At 44.4% G+C, this 19,753-nt stretch overlaps 1 protein-coding gene across 1 annotated transcript in view; it reads right to left on the reverse strand.

Annotated features, from left to right (window-relative positions):
• LOC139650144 (inositol 1,4,5-trisphosphate-gated calcium channel ITPR1-like) overlaps positions 1-19,753 on the reverse strand; it is a gene marked incomplete at its 5' end in the record, with an annotated part of 46,392 nt that overhangs the window by 7,430 nt on the left and 19,209 nt on the right. Inside the window, 16 exons of the mRNA XM_071526710.1 lie at positions 190-329; positions 610-702; positions 827-1,016; positions 1,766-1,930; positions 2,605-2,780; positions 5,331-5,453; positions 6,641-6,833; positions 7,110-7,217; positions 7,399-7,542; positions 7,749-7,844; positions 8,205-8,315; positions 8,405-8,605; positions 9,306-9,559; positions 9,761-9,944; positions 15,280-15,467; positions 18,346-18,478. Coding sequence (XP_071382811.1) covers positions 190-329; positions 610-702; positions 827-1,016; positions 1,766-1,930; positions 2,605-2,780; positions 5,331-5,453; positions 6,641-6,833; positions 7,110-7,217; positions 7,399-7,542; positions 7,749-7,844; positions 8,205-8,315; positions 8,405-8,605; positions 9,306-9,559; positions 9,761-9,944; positions 15,280-15,467; positions 18,346-18,478 — 2,499 coding nt within the window. The remainder of the gene's footprint in view (positions 1-189; positions 330-609; positions 703-826; positions 1,017-1,765; positions 1,931-2,604; positions 2,781-5,330; positions 5,454-6,640; positions 6,834-7,109; positions 7,218-7,398; positions 7,543-7,748; positions 7,845-8,204; positions 8,316-8,404; positions 8,606-9,305; positions 9,560-9,760; positions 9,945-15,279; positions 15,468-18,345; positions 18,479-19,753) is intronic.

Here is a 19,753-nt window from a genome sequence, read left to right on the forward strand (position 1 = left end):
GCAGTACAGCTGTAAGGAACCATTGTGAAACCTCCATGCTTTTGAAATAAAACCAAGATCAGAGGATGATGGGCTCATAGCCAGCTCACATGAACCACTGTACAGCTGGTGGTGCTATACTCTTTCGGCAACCCCACACACACACACACACACTGCATGGCCTGATCAGGGTGGGAGCGTTGGATGTACCTCTTTGGAGGGCTTGCGGAGTACATCCCCGACACCCCCTCCACTCCTCAAGCCATGACTCAATACAGTGACAATACACATGAGCAGAGAGTCACACGTCCGCTCCATGTCGCTGTCTTCCTCACTGTCATTTCCAAAGTCTGAGGAAGGAGAAAGGAGAGCTTTAATCAGAGCATCATGAATCTTGTGCTTATCTTTGAAGATGAGCTCTCTACAGAGTTTGAACTCCACACCATATGTTACTAGAATGATGATACCAGAATGATTTAATTGAGACCTACATAATTTTTCAAATTTTTTTTTATAGAAAACTACTTGGTTAATGCCTTGATATTTAATGCAAGTGGCTACAATTTAATGAACCAGGCCAGATTTTGCCCCTTAAGCAAAACCTGGCTGAACCCCAATGTTGCAGTGTACCTTCTTGCAGGGCCTCTGTGGAGCAGTTCTCTTCATTCCCTGTCCGACACACTCCTGCAGACAGGAGCTCACTGGCCAGACTGGCTCCATTTTCTACACAGCGACAGGGATAGTTGGCAGGTTAGGGTTAGTAACTGAAGAACCTAATGAAGAACCTACATCCTGTAATCACTCTGACTGCTCTGAAACATGATAAATGAATGCGTTCTGTACTCACTCAGCGTTGTGTTGGGAATGCGGTCCACCTCCAGGATGAAGTCGTCTTTGAAGAAGATGTAGCCAACGATGGAGAACAGGTAGACCAAGATGAGAGCCAGCACAGCAGTCAGCACGATGGAGCGTCCGTTACGCGTCACACTCTTGATCACATTCAGCAAGGTCTCCTCTCTGTATACCAGGTCAAAAAGCTACAGAGGAAAAAAACATTACTGAAAGGTGCATAGTTAAGTCATAACAAAGGATAAATGTGTAGCAATGGACTCATGATGTTGGGAATTATGGCCTCTGATGAAGCGAGACCAGAAAACAATAAACAAAAGTAGTGCACAAAATTACATTACATAATGTCACAAGAGTCACAAAAGAGTCACAAAAGTCATAAAGCAAAGGGAAAAGTGAAGGCTGATGGCCAAAAACAAAAATGGGTGCACTGGATTTCATTTCCTTGGATGATGTGACTTTTTATAGACTTTTTTTCTTCCTGTGCTGAATTCTCAGTTTTTTTCTGTCTGAAATGAATTACATAATGTTTCAGCATCCTGTTGTTCAAGTAGAAAATGGAATTACATTGTGCTGTATCTGCATAGGCACTGCTTAGGGCTGCGTGAATGGAAAACATCTCCAAATACTGGCATATTTAGTCTGACACGTTATAAACCAGACCTGAGGCACCAGTGCACAGCACTTAACACCCCAACAACAACAACAGCAACACCGTTACATCACCAAATAAGGCAATTTCTTGCTTGCTGGTAGGCCCTGTCCTTAAATGCACCATGAAGAAAAGCTTAGGCTATGTTCAGAGGGAGGAAAAAATAGTTCTTACACATGGTTTTCCCAAAAGCTGCCTTCATGTTTCTTACTGAGGAGGTGTGTGTGTTTGTTTGCATGCTTGTGTGTGCATGTGCATGTGCATGTGCATGTGTGTCTCCCTCACCAACAGACTGTAGAAAAAGACATGGACAAAGACCCCCAGGCTGCAGATGATGAGGTAGAGGAGGTGGTAGAGGAACTCAAAGTCCATCACCATGGCTTTGTAGCCCCGCGTGAAGGTCCCTCGGTTCCCCACAAAACTCATCAGGAAGATGATTTTATTACACACCTGGAAGGTAAAGTCATCCTGTCTTTTATAATTAGAATGCAATACAATTTCCATAAATCATTTTGGTAAGTACTGAAACGTCTGTTATAGTTGTGAGAAATTAAAACAATGGCTGAGGGCTCTGGGGTACTGAAAATGTTGGCAGCAGTGGTGGTGGTGGTGGTGGTGGTGGTGGTGGTGGGGGGGGGGGGCGTATTGGCCTGAGGACACATTGAGGGGATAGGGGTGTGTGTAAGAGTGTGTGTGTGTCTTTATTTGGTTTGTGTGTGTGTGTGTGTAAGAGCACATCTAGAAACTCTCTGGCGGGCACAGGGGAGGTGTCAGTCTCTAGGGTCCAGTGACGCACTTCACACCCCACAACGCAGCCAGGCTTTGGGGCCAGGAGTGACACAACAGGCAGACTGGGCACTGGCCTGCCAAGTGGGCATGGGTGTGAGTGTGAACCGAAAGGGGAATGGGAGTGAGAAGTAGCGTGGTGGAAGTTTCCAAAGAAAATAAATAAAGTATGCAAACGGTAAATTAGAACTGCTGTTCCTTTAGTAGGGAATCTTGGACTTTTACCATTTTAGCGTAGACATATACATGCACACACACGCACACACATACACAAACACAGCCACACACACACGCAGACACACACCTGCAAACATGTGTAAGGGAGAAGGACGACTCACGTTGAAGGCACCCAGAAGGAAGAGGGTGGGCTCCAGGCCGACAGAGAAGATGAGACGAAGGATGGTGATAATGACCAGGGCACGGATGCCCAGCGGCTGGGGCATAACGATTACGATGACCAGTGCTGCCAGCACACCCATCCACAGCAATGCAGACAGATGGGGATCCAGCATACCTACAGAAGATAACCGCATATGCACGCACACACACACACACACACGTTGAAGCAGCCAGATGTATTCTTGCACACCCAAGCTATAAAGGAAACCTCCTGAAAGTGCTGAATTTTCCAACACTGTTACATAGTGGATTTGCCATAAGAAGAAAATGAAAGCACCATGTTGAGAGGATGACAGTGCAGTTTCCAGCTTAAATCAGGCCTCGTCTGGATCAACAGGTTTTTAACAAGCCTCTACCAAGTTCTGCCTAGCAGGCAGGCCTAGGGCCTTCATTAGTGAGACTTTGAACTCAAAGAGAGCCAGTTACATAACGTCCAAAAGTATGACATACTTTTTTATGTGCATGTGTGTGTGTGCTAAGCTTCAGTGAGAGCCTACCTGATGCTTCTCTTGATCCCAGGGTAAATCCAGGATTAGCATCCTAGTCAGGGGTTTCATGTGGCAAAGTGTCACTCAGGCTAAAACCCTCAACCAGGTTTGACCCGCCTAAAAACAAGGCCACACGCAGCCTGCTGCCTCCGTAACCAGCCCCTTTCCTTAAACACGGGGCTATCGTGTGTGCTTATACTGTGTGTGTGTGTGTGTGTGTGTGTGTGTGTGTGTGTGTGTGTGTGTGTGTGCATGTGCATGAGCACTGGACAAAAAAACAACAAAGGAGAACAGGAAAAAGGACAAAAGAAAAATAGAGGAGTATGTGAGAGAGGTGGAGCACAACAATAAAAAGGTAGATAGAGAAAAAGGATGACAAAAGAGAAAGCATTGGGGAATATGGGGTAGCACTGCAAGGATTAAGACATGGAGAGAGTTGAGATGGATGAGATGGCAGCAGCTACTACTGCAGATGAGGGAGCCCTCCCTCCTTTCCTCCCACCTTGCCTCTCCCTGCCTCCTTCCCTTCCTCTAGTCCTCCCTCCCTCCCAATTCCTGTGGAGATCACATGACAGGTGCCACTTACATAACAGCCATCTCTAAAAATACCTCAGCTGAAAGATTCATGAGGAATGAGCTGGGGGCAACAGTGCTGCAGCCGACAGAAAAGCGGGGTGATTAAGTGCACCCACAAGCTCAGTATGCCCCTAACACTTCATTTGAATGTGCATGCATGTGAGTGTCTGTGTGCAAACATGAGAGGCCTCTATGAAATCAACATGCTAGAGCAAAAGCTCTTGTGCAGCAGCATACATGTACTGATCTGTGTGTACATGTGTCATGCGTGTGTGGCACTGACCATCAGAAGGCAGTCAGTCATGCATGCAGGCAGAACATACTGACCTAGATCTGCTGCTCTTATAACCCTCATTCCACAGCCCTAAGCAAAGGAGGGAGGAGAGTGGGAGGAGAGGGTGTATGTGTGTGTGTGTGTGTGTGTGTGTGTGTGTGTGTGTGTGTGTGTGTGTGTACGTGCATGTGTGTATGTGTGTGTGAGAGAGAGAGAGAGAGACAAGGCAGGGGCCCAAGGCCATAAAAATGCCTGTTTAAGCAGGCCAAAGGTACATTTGTGTCTCACGTGATCTCGCCTTGCACACAGACCAAGCTCCAGTGCAGATGGGGAAATACGGGTAGCCCTTACTCGTGCTGCACAGCGATTTTTCACTGAGGAGAGCGTTCGCTGCACTGTTTAATACAGCGAAATGAAATGGCTGAAATTCTCCAGATATTGCTGAATAAACATAATGAAATCTATGGGAAATTAAATTGCTCAGAGTTCTCCTCTGTGGTCTCTATAGTATGCCAAGTATGAGCTCAAGATTAGAGCCCAAGTGCTGAGGCATTTAATGTGTGTGTGGGTGTATTTAAAAAAAACAGGGGCAGAGGGCTTCTCAGGTCTTGTTCCTAATCCTGGTCAGGACCGACCATCGTGGGAAAGGAGATCAGTGGGGCAATATAACTCTGATGGCCGGGCAAAGGATTGTGTATCACCTTTTCAGTCTAAGTTATCTTTTTGGGTGTTTGCACCATGCGACTTTCCTTTCTTTTGAGTTCTTTTCACTTATAGCATGTCAAAAGAAATAATGGAAAACGATCCAAAATGTAAAATGGGTAAAACCTAAAACGGGTGAGATTGTGTGGCAATGAGGTTCATGGCACTTGGCACTGCGACTTCTATTGCATATATTATATATTATCATTTTAAAAGGTCCCCTGACATCTATGCCATTCATGTCCATTCATCCCAGGCAGTGTCAGTAAATGTTGTACAATGCAATAGGAGCAGATTGCAGCAGAGAAACATGTGACCCATCCCCTTGTCCTTCCTGTTTTGCATCGTGCCGCGCTTAACCTTCCTTTGACCCATGTTTCTTAAGGCTCAGGCCTAAGACAAAGGCCTGAATGCATGCAAGGTACAGTACATATAGAAAGAGAGTGGACCTGCATAAATATACCATATACCAGTAACATACATGAAAGAATCAGCAGCAGCATTTGAAGTTGGGAATGCAGTTTGAGGTTTCAGAGTAATGTTAGCAGTCACATGCTTTGAGCAGGGTCAAGGGTGAAAGTTAACAGGGCTGCGGTCACACTCGGGTACCTGCCACGTGACTAACCTCCATGTACCCCCTCCAAGGGGTAGAAGAAGCAGACCAGAAGGTTCATGAGCACAGCCAGGTTGAAGGAAACGTTACTCCATACTGACATGTTTCTGGAGCACCAGTACAACACTGGCTGGGCTGGAGGGGAGAGAGGAGAGAGTCACAGAAAGACAAGTCTTATCATCACATACTGTATTTCCAAAAGTAGACCACATATAGTTTGACTATTCCATACTCAATGTGTGAACAGTAAACAATGTGTATATAGTAGACTATGCAGACTATGCTAAGCTGTAGGGTTAGTTTGAGGAAAACAGTGTCCCGTGTTTTCTGTCACATGATTCAAGAACAGGCAAATGGCCCAATTCTCCTCAATCTCATAAAAACATGACTTTTACATACAACAGTAAGAGGACAGTGTGGCAAAAAAATAAGGCAAAACAGCCCAGAGTGTTAATAGCATATATGGTAAAACCTTGACATTGTAAGTAAAGTTTAGAGAGGTGAATGTCAAGAGCACACAGCAAAAACTGTCCATCTTAACATGTAATTTAGGCTCTTAAAATCTTATTTCTCTTAAAACAATTGAAAAAATTCTGCCAGTAGGGTGAGAGATAATTCCACTTGTTTCCAATGCACTTTTACTTGTTTCAGGAAATTTCTAACAGACAGGATGAAAATCACTCCAGTAGTATCAACAAAATGACACTTAAAAGACGCAATAGGGGATTAAATAACTTGGTAAGATGGAGAGTTTTTGCAGTCCACGACTGTCAGACATGCCACTTTGACCTTTAATTCACAAGTGACACACAATCTGTCTTGTCACTTTTTATAGACTCTATTCTGGTATCTGGCCTCTTTCAGTTGGCTTTTAGTGGAAAAGGAGAAACAGATGCAGGGACTTTTCTCTGTCTGCCCCCTCTTCTGAACAAGAGACAAAATATGGCTTTGTGTAGGTATGCACTCTTGTATGTGGATTAGAAGTGTGATTGTGTGTGTGTCTGTGTGTCTGTGTGCGTGTGCGTGTGTGTGTGTGTGTGTAAGCAAGTTCTCAGTTGTGATTCATAAGGTTACAGATGTTTCACGGCTCAGATGATGTGGAAAGCCCCTGTCTGCTCTCAGACAATGGAAACACACACACACACACACACACACACACACACACTCACAAGCACAAGCACAAGCACAAGCACAAGCACACAGGGTGACATTGGCTCTGATAATTCTAGCCCTGCTGTCAAGCTTGGGACAATCATCACATCAATATTTGCAATGTGTAATTGAATAGTACACATATGACACATGCTATCTGTTGACTTTACCTCTGAGTTTCTTCTGCCAGTTCATCTCATTGAAGAGGTCCTCTGCTCGTAGGAAGAAGTCGTTGATCTTGCTGCCCTGCTCGTCTCTCTCTGTGGTGTAGTAGACTCGCAGCTTGGACTCTGAGGTCAGGAACTCACAGATGTTGGGAACAGGGAACACTATCTCCTCCATGGTGCGGTCCTGACGCACAATCTGAATGGAGAGACATACAGTCAAATACCTTGGTCCCCTCATAAGTCAAAGTCAAAGGTCCCGTCGTGTGTGTATGTGTGTGTGTCTGGGTGTGTTTTGGGGCAGGGGTATAACAAAACAAAATTGACTTCTTTGCAAATACACAATAAACTGTATTTTTCCTGTGAAATTATCCTAAAAAAGGGTTCAAGTAGCAGGCAGCAGGTGCGATGTACTGTGGTAATATTTTGTGTTAAGTAATATAAGTGTTGTGTGTTTACAACAAAGTGTTGTGACCTCTATCTGAGCAGTGTGTTTGGCATAGAACTCCAAGGCCTCATCTCCCTCTCCACTGGCCCCTCCTGGCTTTAACATCATCGACAGCTCCTTATTATGCCGCGCCAACTGTATGAGAAACACAGAGCAAAGGAGTAAGTAAGCTCATGGGTGATGTGTGTGTCCCATCCCTTTCCTGTATGAATGAATTAATGATTTTTTTTTACATTTTATCATGCTATGCAGGTGGCCCATTCCACAGGAGATTATACAGTACAACACATGTTGTAAACATAAAGATGAATACTACCTGGTGAGCTAAAATGTAGATGTTGTGTCCAACGTTTCTGGGGGAGGCAGCATCATGTTCCTCCTCCTCTCCGTTATCCTCCTCCTCCTCTGTATCCTCAAACTCTATCTCTCCCTGCAGATAGGCCTTCTTTATCACCTCCACCTGGACAGACACACACGTACATACAACCTTCAACTCATTCGATGTTGACATGTGGTGTAGGAGACATTAAGTATATGCGATAAGATTACTCAGTGTTACTGTTGAGCTACTGAACAATCAAGACAGCTAGGCAGCTGTTGCATTTGAGTTGTACTGAGTTCTGTATAAGAAAAGATAAGGAGGAGTTGCAAACATCAGTTCCTCACTAGCTCCTTAGGCCTCATGTTGTACAGGATCCTCTCAGCATTCTCACTGTCGTGACGACTCTCCATGATGGCGAGCAACAGCTTGGATGCGTTGTTCTGAGAGTGAAAGAGAGAGAAAGCAGGCGGGGGATGTAGAAAGAGAGTAAGAAGATAGGAACTTAAGCCCTTTCAGTTTCTTCTTCCAAAGAAAACAGATAGAATCCCTGGTGCTCAGGGAAAATGCACTCTGCAGATATTTGTTTTGGCACGCATGCACAACGGCTAGCTTAGCTGAGATGAATCAATGTCCAGCTCTTACACCAGTAGTCTGTTTGTGATATTCTATCCTGCAGTGAAGGGATACTACTGCGCACTGTTGCAAAGCCACACTGTGGACTCAGACCCAAACCCAACGCTAGCCTATCAGCCAAGGTTTAGATGTTTCCTCCATTCCACATACCAGCCCAGTCAACTCACCTTGAGCTCTAACACCAGGTCCATCCGCTTTTTCCCAAGTGGGTTGATGTCATTAAGGATCAGGGCGATAATGATATCGATGCCGTTGGACTCATGAGTGGCAATGCAATTCTGTAAGGAATAGGGATTGGAATAAGCCTGAGAAGGACCAATAGCGCCTTAGTAGTGACATTACTCGCGGCTTCGTCTCTTTAGGGCACCTGGTTCTCATGGCAGGGCCCTTGGCAGTACTCTGTCAGACTCTCCACAGTTTGGTTGATGAGGGCCACATTCTTCTCATTGATGTACAGTCCCAGGAGACCTAGACCTCCTGTGGTGCTGCCACAGATACAGTCTAAGAATTGCAGAGTTTCACACACCAGGTTGTAGTTGTTCTTATTGTTCTGGCAACGTAGGAAGTTCTGAGAAGATACAAATGGTTGGGGTAGGTAGGGAGGCAGCAGTCGCAGCAGACATACACTGTGACTAATCAACCAATCAAAGCCAAAAGCAAAGACACAAGATTAAAAGAATAGTTCATCCAAAAATGAAAATTCAGTCAGTAACTCACTCCTCAGTCAAAACTCCACTGAAGTTTGTATGAAAACCAGAGTGAGTGAGCCCCCACAGTTCCATCTCTACCTTCTTCAAAACTATTGAAGTTAACGGAGCCATCAGAAGCCTGAGCTTGCTCCTGTGCTAGCACGCACCATCACCAAAACTTCCACTGGCCAGTTGTAAACAGTCTTCCGACTTCTGCCAGAGCAGAGTACGGTCCACGTGTTACCAGGCGCACGACTGTTGGCGTGTTCTAAAACAAAGCAATGTCATTGATGAAAATGCAGGAGATAATGAATGGACTTTTGGACCCAAAGTGCAACCAAAACACTTCAATAGTATGGGAGAAGGTTGATGGGGGTGAGCAGCTAATGGCTGAATTTTCATTTTGGCACAAACTACTCTTTAAGACAAGACCATACCTGAATGGCAGCCATTAAGAAGAAAAGCCATTTTTACATGTACATGAAAGTAATTATCTTTGCCAAACTACAACAATGATTAATGATTCACATTGATGGATATCACTGAGACTAGCAGCGTCTCAGGCTCAGTCTGACCCACCTGTAGGTCACGGTTATGATTCTCACAGAGTAGCTGGAGGAAGCGGAGGATGGGCTGCATAATGACGATTATGAAACTCATCTCCCCCTCATCCTGGTTCTTGTCCCCAGTGCTGGGCTGGCCGTCGGCTGAGGAGAAGTGGTCCTCGGGGTCTGCTTCACGCCGGTAAGAGTTAAAGGCCTTCTTGGTGGCAGAGGAGGCCTCTAGCAGCTGCTCTCTCACATCCTCTGTCATGACCACTGCTGAGTCTCTGGCTATTACAAACATAGGCATAAAAGGAGGACTAAGGATACAGTCAAATCCCAAATAACCATTAAATCAGAAATCATGTATCTATTCTGTATTTGAAAACTAACATGAAATCTCTAGGTTACAAATGAAAAGCTCGCCAAAGCATCTTTTGGTGTTAACAGCCTGACACACCATGCAGTCAATCACAATGAGTGACCTCTTACCTTTCTTGCGGACGGGCATGTCTTTGTCCTGGGTGTCATCATCTCTCTTCCTGTTGCCCAGGTCGCTGGTATTGACCGTCACTGTGGCTTTGATCTCCAGCTGGGCCAGCTTCATACGGTCATAGAAGACCCGGAAGAACTTCTCAGATTTCTTGTCGTCTGTCAGACGGCAATAGAATGAACGCTGGACGCACAGGACAAGAATAGTGGAAAGAGATCATTGATCTTATTGCAGTGTCATACACTCATTATAAAATGGTAAGCTTTAATGAAAAAGGCAATGTATGTTTGAGAAATATCTGCAGGAAATCATTAATTGAACAAGTTTCACTTGTAATGGTATAAATATGAATGACCAAAGTAACCCATGTATTACATAATCAAGAGTTTATTTCACCCTGCAAGTATATATTATTCAAATGATAATCTTTTCAGAGAGCAGTGAAGTGGGGGTAGGAGCAGTACAGGTGATGCTTGAACAGTAACCCACAAGAATGAACATGGGCATGGCCTAAAATGACCAGCCTTACCATCTGATTTACTAATTCCTCCATTTAAATTTGTAATCTGTGGGAGACTGTGACCTAAGATACTGTAGGTATCATTTAGCACATCAAATTCTACAGTAATTGTAGTACAGTAATTTCATGTTATATCATATGATTATTTAACATCTATCTCGGCTAACACTAAAAAGGAAAGCATCATTCAATACAAACCAAATGGTCTTGACTGGACACTCAAAAAGCATTACATAACCATAGTGAACAGAGTTTGGATTTACTGTCAAATTAAAAGACGATGAGGAAGATGATTTACGGTGGAGCGAGCGTTTCAATATGAACACTATATTGCTGCGGAATGGGGTCAAGCAGAATTAGAACACTTCCTAGCCCGCGAGTGCAATGCATGCACCATGTCCCAGTAACCCACAGGGCTGTTGTTTTGATTATGTAAGAGCTGTTATCTGCTACAGCCTACAGGGAAAGGCTTCGACCAGCAGAACCAGCCTCACCACACTGCTGAGGTGAAAAACGACACGAGAGGGAGAAGCCTGGCCTACTTACACAGATAGAGAAAGAGAGATGGTTGGGGGGGGGGAGGCTAGAGTAGAAAGACAGTCAGCAAAGCGGGAATTGGGGAGTATGAAGGAGAAGAAAAAAGTAGATGATAGAGAGCGGGGAAACGAGAGCAAGTGACAGGGAGGGAGAGAATGTTATCAGACAGTATCTAGGCCAGTTTTGAAAGCTTGTTACATAACCAGCAGTCTTTCCAGGTTAGATGTAAAACTGGACTAGTGGAGGGAACAAATAAGCAATAGTCATGAGGAAAAATGTAAAGCATAATGGACAAAGGAAGCTATGTTCTTTTTCTTCTCTGACGAAATTTTCTGAACGGAGTGTTTTGTACTAAGAGGTTTATATGTATTGGAAGTAAATGTTAAACACACTGCTACACCTTTTCATTCAGGTCACAATTTTAAAGTAATAGCAAACCAACGGGGTAAAACGGTAGCACACATTAACACACAAACACAGTGTGTATGCAGCTTATTAATGCGACGCAGAGCGCAGCTAACGCAGCGTTGGCCTCAGCAGCTCTCAAAGCCAATGAAACAATGACATAACTGTGTGCTTGTGCCCCCAAGCAGATTCCAAAGCCCTGTGCCCCACCCCGGCCCTCCACCACTGAGCAGCAGCCCTCCTGCACGTACACACTCTGCCAACAGTCAGGGACGAGGAGATAGCAGCGAGGGGAGGGAGAGCTACCCGGCGAGGCCATCATGCAATAAATAACATGATGACAGAGTGGATAGTGCAGAGGGGGGATTAGCTGCACCACTGGCAACCCACTCACAGCTCACAACTCGCAGCATGCCAGCGGTGGGGGCGGGTGGGGGGGTTGGTAATGGTCATGCCTGTCTGTCTCTCTCTCTCTGCTCACGTAACACTGTCCTCCATCAGACAGCTACAGCGTGGGTGGGGGGCCTGGGGCCAGCGGCAGGGGGGGGGGGGGGGGGGGGGCTGAGGAAGACGAGGTGGAGAGGGTGAAGCATGAGGCCCAGGGCCAGGATAACACACACACCGATTAGACTGATCCAAACAGAGACAGCAGCGCTCACCATTGGCCACCCCCACCCCCCAAACTCCCCTCCCGCCCCTGGAGAGCTGAACCTCTTACATAACACACACAGGCACAGACACACACATACTCATACAGTACATGCACACACAAGCTCGGGAGCACATACACTAATACGCCCACTGTCTCTCTCTCTCTCTCTCTCTCACACACACACACACACACACACACACACTTCAGTCACAAAACTAGGACAGCTGTCTCAGGCATAGGCACATGCCCATTTTGAGAGGACACACCCACATATCACACATGCCCTGCAATACAGTATCCTCTCCCAAACTCTGTGACAGCCAACTTTATTCTTCTTATGTAATCACATTCATTTTTCCACTCCCTATCGTTTTATAAATGCTGCAGCTCTCATCCCCAGGATATCCCCTGTTAGAGCTACTGCATTCAATCTCACTGTGTAATGGGGTTTGCAGTGCAGGGCTGGCGGGACTAGCGCCATGCTGGCAGAGGTATTTCTTCTTATGGATCAGGGTTAGTTGAGCTATTAGATTTCACTGCGGTAAAGATAAGTCTGTTTCTGGTGTGACTGATTGAGGTTTGAGATTAATGTGTAGGTCTATGAAGTATTTTAACCAACGGGGAAAGTTGTCAGACACCAGCAGCAGACTGAAAGAGTCTTAGTTCTTACACCCTGTTTCTAAGAACTGAGCTGAGCTTAGTGGAGTGAGTGAGTCATTGAAACAACAACAAAGTCTGAACAAGTACAGTACAATAAGCTTTCGTTTTATGGTTTCTTGAGAGGTGTTTGTGAGGTTGCAGCTATATGTGGCTAGATGATCCTGACTAAATTAATCAGAATAGAAAACCTAAACTTTCATATCTAACCACTTTGCATGCCTTCATAGTGTTTCAGTGCTGGCCTTTTCTCACTCAAGTGCAAAATCTGTGCTGCCATATCAAGAAGCCATCTGTGTTTTGATAGCACTTGAAAAGCAAGGACAAGAGTGGCATGATGGAGAGATGATGTTACGGATGAAGTAACACATGGTGCCCAAGTGGAGAATGGAGTGATGGCGACAGAGGAGGATGAAGGAGAAAGAGAAGAGAGGGATGGGCATCTCAGGGGCCCCCTGTAGTGTTGAGTAAACACAGAGCCTGTCTGTATCCATGGAGACAAACCCTGAGTGGAATGAGACTGAGAGGAGTGGGGCGAGGTGGGGGCGGACAGCTCTGAAAAACAAGGTCACAGCGCTTTCCCTTCTCTCCTTCCGTTCCGCCACTTGGCATCAACAAAGAGATGTTATATAACAGCTATTTATACTCGCGCTCCCTTTCCTTCTCTCCCTCCCTCTCCCTCTCACGTCAGGCAGCACCACATGCAAACCAAATGGAACTGCAGTTCTTCTCTCCTCCATGTTCCTTTTCTCTTTTCCTCTGACTCCTTTCCTCCAATCAGCCATTGTGATCTCTTCATTTTTTATTTTTTTTTTACTAAATGAGCGTGTGTCTAGTCCATTCTGTAGTTTAACAATACTGTCTGGCACAAGCCACCTGTAAAGCTGCAGCGTTTTCTCTGCATGCAGTGCATGTGTCCTGGAAGGAAGCAGAACAGCATGACATGAGGTTACATGCCAGATGGCTGACGAGTGAAATGTCACAAGTCGCCATGTCACAACACAATTTACAGCTGTCACAGCTCTCCCATAGCTGTCGCAGAAAAGCAGGAATGTGACAAAAATAAAGCAGACTAGTTAGCAGCCGGCTACTCTAGAGAGCACTAACATGAATTGACTTGAATAATATTAGCCTGAAATATTAGTTCCTCAGACACTCCATCTTACAGACACTCCGTCTTACAGACACTCCGTCTTGTCTTTGCACGACAGCAGAAAGAGTGTGTGTGAGGGAGTGAATGTGCATGCAATCATGAGTTATTCAGTGTGGTTTATTTCTGTGCACTATGTAGGTCATGAGTAAATAGTTAACTATGTTACGTGAGAACAAGATATCCAACACTGAACAGGTGCTCAGCTTGACATGTCAATAAAATGAAGACGCAGACAAAAGCCAACTCATATTATCCTTTGTGTGCCTTCTGAAAGAGAGCAGTGGTCACAGTCTTATATCTTTTCTAGGTGGTGAAGGTAGAGAGTGACAGTTACTAAGATGTATCTTACGGCAATGATATAAGAAAATCAATGCAGGACAAGTGCGCTCGTAGGTTTGCGGAAAAAGTATGTTTGATTTATGTACTCAGGTTTTAGCCTATACCTGTAAAGCATCATACCTCGCAGTCTGTATACAAAAATACAGTAAGCAGTTGGAAAGACAGGACTCACTCTTAAATTCTTGACATTTGTTAGGCAATTGTCAAGTATTTCACACAAACTTAATGTTTTGACCATTGCATACAGAGTACGTTTTCCTGTAAAGAAGCCTCCTTTCAGAACAAACTTAGAGAGCTACGGTGAGAGGAGCTCCAGTTTCTCTTCAATCCCCTCTGTGTTCCCCCGTCCCTCCGCCCTCTCTCCCCACTGCCCCAGTTCCGGAGGCCCAGCATGACCCAGTTTGGGCCAGCAAGAAAACGCAAAGGGAGCGGGAGAGAGGCTGGAATGTTTTGAAGCCTGAGACATTCCTCATTGTTCATTCACACAGGCCTTATGTAACACTGGTCACGTGACGTAGCTCTGCAGCAGCCGTGGGAAGCCAAAGCATTATCTCCGCTACAGCGGCTTCCTCACTCTAATCTGATTATACAAGCCCCCTAGTTACGCAACAACGCACAGACGGACAGACAGATGGATAGATAGAAAGATCAACAGACAGGGCAACAGACAGACAGATATAGAGACAAACAGCTAGAGTCATAGGGGGTGGAGTAGTGCAGGTTAGAGGAAATAAACATTCATATACTGTATGTTGCCTGATGCACACAAAATATAATCCAAATTGACTAATTGAAAATATTTTTTAATATTATAATTGCTCTACAAACTGCTGACATCATGCTAGTTGCCAGAGGCACCATTAGCAGTTAGCCTGGCCTTTGAACTGAATCCATAGTGGTGGATATGAGGGGGAAGGGATCTGCAGTCGTTATATAATGGTGCAGCTATGGTGGCACATTGACCCACATACTGTATGGCCTCTAGGACCCTTCCATCCACGACAAAATGTGTGCTCTATTCACCAATCATGGTGGCAGAGCTTCTATACCGCTGCAATGTGGGATCAGAATAGAATAGAGCTCCTATTGGTCACAGCATCATGGATAGCAGGTCCACAGACTTTTACAGCCACATTGTAGCAGTTGAGTACATAAACAATGACATTTTTTGAGTGTCAGCAGACGGCAGACAAAAGACGATTCATTCAATTTCCAGCATCCATATTAGTATGGTGGACAGTTGGGTTTGACTGACCTGGATGGTGGTGTTTCCGCCCTCCAGCAGTGCAATAGCTAAGAGAATGCTTTCTTGGAAGACTCGGTCGCTGGTGGTGTTCATGATGAGGTCGATGACCAGGTCAGAGGCTCCCTCTTTGTCCAGGTGGCACTGTACCTCTGCCAGGCTCATTTCCCCTCGACTCAGGGCCCCAGGGCCCCCTAGTCCTGCAAGACAGAAACAGAGGGACAGGAGCCAGGGCTAAGGGGTTAAAGGTCTGGATCAGGATCAGGTATGTGGCTCTTGTAGTTCTTGAGGCTAATAGAGATTAAAGACACTTAAAAGATCCCTTTCAGTCATGTCATATATACAGTTAAGTTCAAATACATTTTCAATGGCAACAAACCTTGCATTTACAAGCTAGATGGCATTCAGTAGAGCGCATACCTCCGCTAACACTATGCAATTGTCAAGATGTGCCAATTCCACATGTCGGATTTTCACCGAAAGTTAACAATTTCTCCCATGTCCCTGTACCTGAAATGGGACATGAGATCTGCCTGTTCAAATTCTAGCCACTTTTAAGCATTTTAGCCAATTATCGCAACACCACATGGCCAATCAGCTCTATATTTGTTCAGTGGCAATTAGGGCTGCCCTTCTACTACTGTACCAAATTTTGGAAAAATTAGCAGGGTGTTTATGTCTAAACTGGAAATGAGCTCTCCAGTGCCCCCATGTTGTTTGATTGGGAGGGTTTCCCCTTTTTATGTCTGCTGATATAGGCTACAAAGTTTGATGGTGTTACACAAATCCGTTATGACATTATATGCCTTTTTGCGAGAAGCCATGCCCACCACCATGCCCCCTTTTCCCAATTGATATGACAAGTTAATCAGTTCTTCCTTGCCCCGTGACCAATCTTTCCAAGTTTTGTGCAAATCCCTCGATAACTTTTTGAGATATCCTGCTAATAGAAAAACAAACACACGGAATGGGGCAAAAACATAACCCCCACCCAACTCTGTTGGCAGAGGTAAAAAGCTAAAATCAGAATAAATATAATATTGTGTGTATTTTAATACACAGTCTTGTTGAAGTACTGGGTAAGAAGTAAAAGGTAAATTAAGTAATTTGCAGGTATTTAACAGGTGATATGTACCTGTTGAGGTGATAGAATACATGGTGACAGGGTGTTTAAGGAGCTGGTGAAGATACAAAGATTGTAGCCAGCCATGCTTTGTATGTGGAAAAAAAACATATTGGTCTTATTTTAGTAATAGCCCTTTGAATTTCCAATATGCATGTATTTGATATTGTTGGGGGAAAATGACCTCTCATTTTACCTTGTTTTAGCTTTCTTAAACTTCACATACTGTAGATGAAAACAGAGGTGACTGGAGATCATCCCCATTTCCTTGCCTATTGTTGCCTCAACAAAAAAAAAAGAAGTAAGCCCTCTCTCTGGGCTCACTGTGCTGACGTACCAGGTTTCATTACCATGCACACAAAAAGATTCCAAATATTGGATGCTACGATTTTACAGTTAGAAGGCCATAATTGAATCATGTGGTCACAAGTTTAGGGAAAAGTTTCTGAGCCTTGAATTCTTAGAAAACAATTTGAGTCATTTTCATTTACCCTTTTGGGAAAATAACTGCAATATCTCTACATGATAGCCTTAGTTTCACAAAGAAGAAAAAGTTAGATCTTGCTATTTAATACACTGAATTATGATGCTTGATGTTGAGATTTGATATAACATTGTACAACGTGATTTTAAATCAGACAAGAGAAAAATAAAGATAGTCTTTAATATATAGTTCTTTACCTGTTAAAGGCCCTATCCCTCACTCATCACACCCCTCACATTCAATCAGTCACTTCAACGTACAGCACATATTACCTGGCAAATACAAAGTGCTGAACGATTTATCTACCACCTGTAAGTTACATATACTACTATGATGTCAACCTGTTATTAATCCAGTGCTATAGTACATTGGTGCTATTCACTGTACTTTGATTGCCTGCACATTCCCCCCTAAGGCCCCAACCTCAGGCTACATATGGAATTCTCAGCTTGGCTCTTGTTTCTGCAACAGGTGCAAGGCTGTTTTCACAGGAAGTAGCAGCCTGTCACCTAGCAACAGTGAAAAGTGGATCACACAGGGGAGGGGTAAACTTCCTGTGGTCTGGAAGTTTGCCAGCATTTTGGTGCACATGGGAGAGATGGTGAACCAGGAACCAGGGTATTTTTCTCTCTGTCTTCCAGAAGAGCTAAAGTACTGCTAACTGTTCAAACAGCATGCTGTCATGAATATCAACACTTGGGCTATTTATCATAATTATGTACATCATAGTGCTGCATTATGGATATATACATGTCACCAACATTTCACACTGCATGCGAAAACACTGCTATCTGTGTCATATAACACAACAGTCCATATGCATTCTGGTTACTAGGTCAATATGTTAGCACTGAATTTATACATTTAAACAGGCTCTCAACACATACTGTTGGCACCAATATGTCCTCCAATAGCTATATGCTAATAGAGCGTCGACTCTTATGTTCTAGTTAAGAGCCCAGAACAAATAACTCACATAGAAGGAGAAGCTGTGAGTAGAGATGTGACGCTTCAGTATTTTGACTACAGATAGTAACAGAATGACTGTGTTATCAGGTGGTGATAAGAGTGTTGTGCTTTGTGTGCTCAAAGGGCAGCTCACAGCTCAACCCTGGACCTGATAGCCAGCTCAGGGCCAGACAGATAGAGCTCCATTCTTATATAAGATGTTGGGAGGACCATGCTATAGAAGGACTTCCCCTAACCAAAAGGAGCAGTTTTAGCTGGACTTTGCACCTTGGCAGTTGTTGTATTCATCACTGATACCAAAGTCATGCTTCTCTTTGGCAGGTGGTTTCAGTCCCATTTCAACATAAGATCAGCTCAATAAGCGATGTTGTCATCAGCAATAGTGGCTTGATTGGCCTAATGTACGCTTATTAATCATATTAACAAATCTCTTCTATGCTCAGTGTCAGTGTTTACACAGAGATGAGTAAGTCTCTATTTGACGACAGTCATGTCTTCTCACCTGATTGGTTTTTGCTGGGTCCTACTGGACTGAGGGGGCCATTGGTAAATGCCGTCAGGCTGTCTCTCCGCCCACCACTCCGATGGAAGTTGCCATAGTAACGGTTCACCAGAATCTGCCTCAGTGCCTCACCCTACAAGGGGGAAGGAAAGGCAAGGTCTTAACGATATGATGTCAGAGACAAGGAGAGTTGAGACGAGTACAACACAGAGGTAATGTGCCGCATGTTCCATCAATATGTCCTGCAGTTTACATGTGATAGAGCCACTGGAACACACCTGAACTGAGAAATGACAGCTCACCTACCAGTAGGGCTACACATTATAATGCATTGTTTCGGAGCAATGGATCCACCCATTCATATAAACAATTTTACTCACTTTCAAGGATTCATTCAACCCAAATTTCTAAGCAAAAGATTGTTTAACCTGCAGACAAAACCCAAGTTTACAGCAGTCACCATCCACCCACCCAAGCTTGTTATGGTTATCGTCAGCAACAGTGACCCTGTGCAGTGACAACGTAGGGTCCTGGTTTTCACACACACCGACCTGGGACCAACCCTCCCACGTCGCGACTCATCCACTGTCAAGCAGTCAGCAGCACGACTTTGCTGTTGTTATGGCAACCACAGCCAATAGCTACCTGACAGACCTCCCATGGGGAATAGCGAAGCGGAAAGAGAAGGGTTTTGTGTATGTGTGTGTGAATATGTGCAGATCATTGTCAACTGTGGGTGGTCCTTGATAAATGACAGTGGCATTATATAAATTCTGCTGCCATGGTTATGCTCTGGAGGTCGTGATTGGCTTATCTAGGAGATATGAAATATGTCACTCTCACCTTTCATTGGCAGGAAGTGAATCAATTGTATGCATTGTGTGTAACAAAAAAAAAAAATCAATGGCACAACACGATCAATCACGCTAAGAAAATGAAATCCTTGACTTGTTCCACCAATGATCTCCTTGGAGATCATTGTACTGTGACGAGGTTGTAAGTACTATCAAGTAGTGTTGGTAATGGTAGACAAGTGAATAAAGGATTAAATATTTCTCTTTTTAATCTTTCATGGAGAGTCATGAGTCACGTCAAGCGTCAAGTATCGTGAGCTTGCTAAAAACATGAAACTGGAACTTCTGCCTTCAACTTCTGCCTACTTCTGACCTTACCAAACAGAACCAGCACCATAGGGTTTGGGTGACAGAAGGTGGGAAGGGGACTATGTAGAGGCATTGTTGGCAATACAACAGCATTTTATCAGTGTTTAAAATAATTCAATTTGTTAAACTAATTTGCAAATCCAACAGATTGCTAGTGTTTGGTGGAGAGGGACAAATGGACAAATTGGCTTTCAACAAATAAGGTTTAGAGGTAGAGAATTAACTCAAAATTCAAGATAGACTTA

Source organism: Centroberyx affinis, unplaced genomic scaffold (genome assembly GCF_046629955.1).
Source record: "Centroberyx affinis isolate AG114_WGS23_722 - 3 ecotype Tasmania unplaced genomic scaffold, CSIRO-AGI_Caff_v1 ptg001446l_1, whole genome shotgun sequence".
In the NCBI taxonomy this organism is placed as follows: domain Eukaryota; kingdom Metazoa; phylum Chordata; class Actinopteri; order Beryciformes; family Berycidae; genus Centroberyx; species Centroberyx affinis.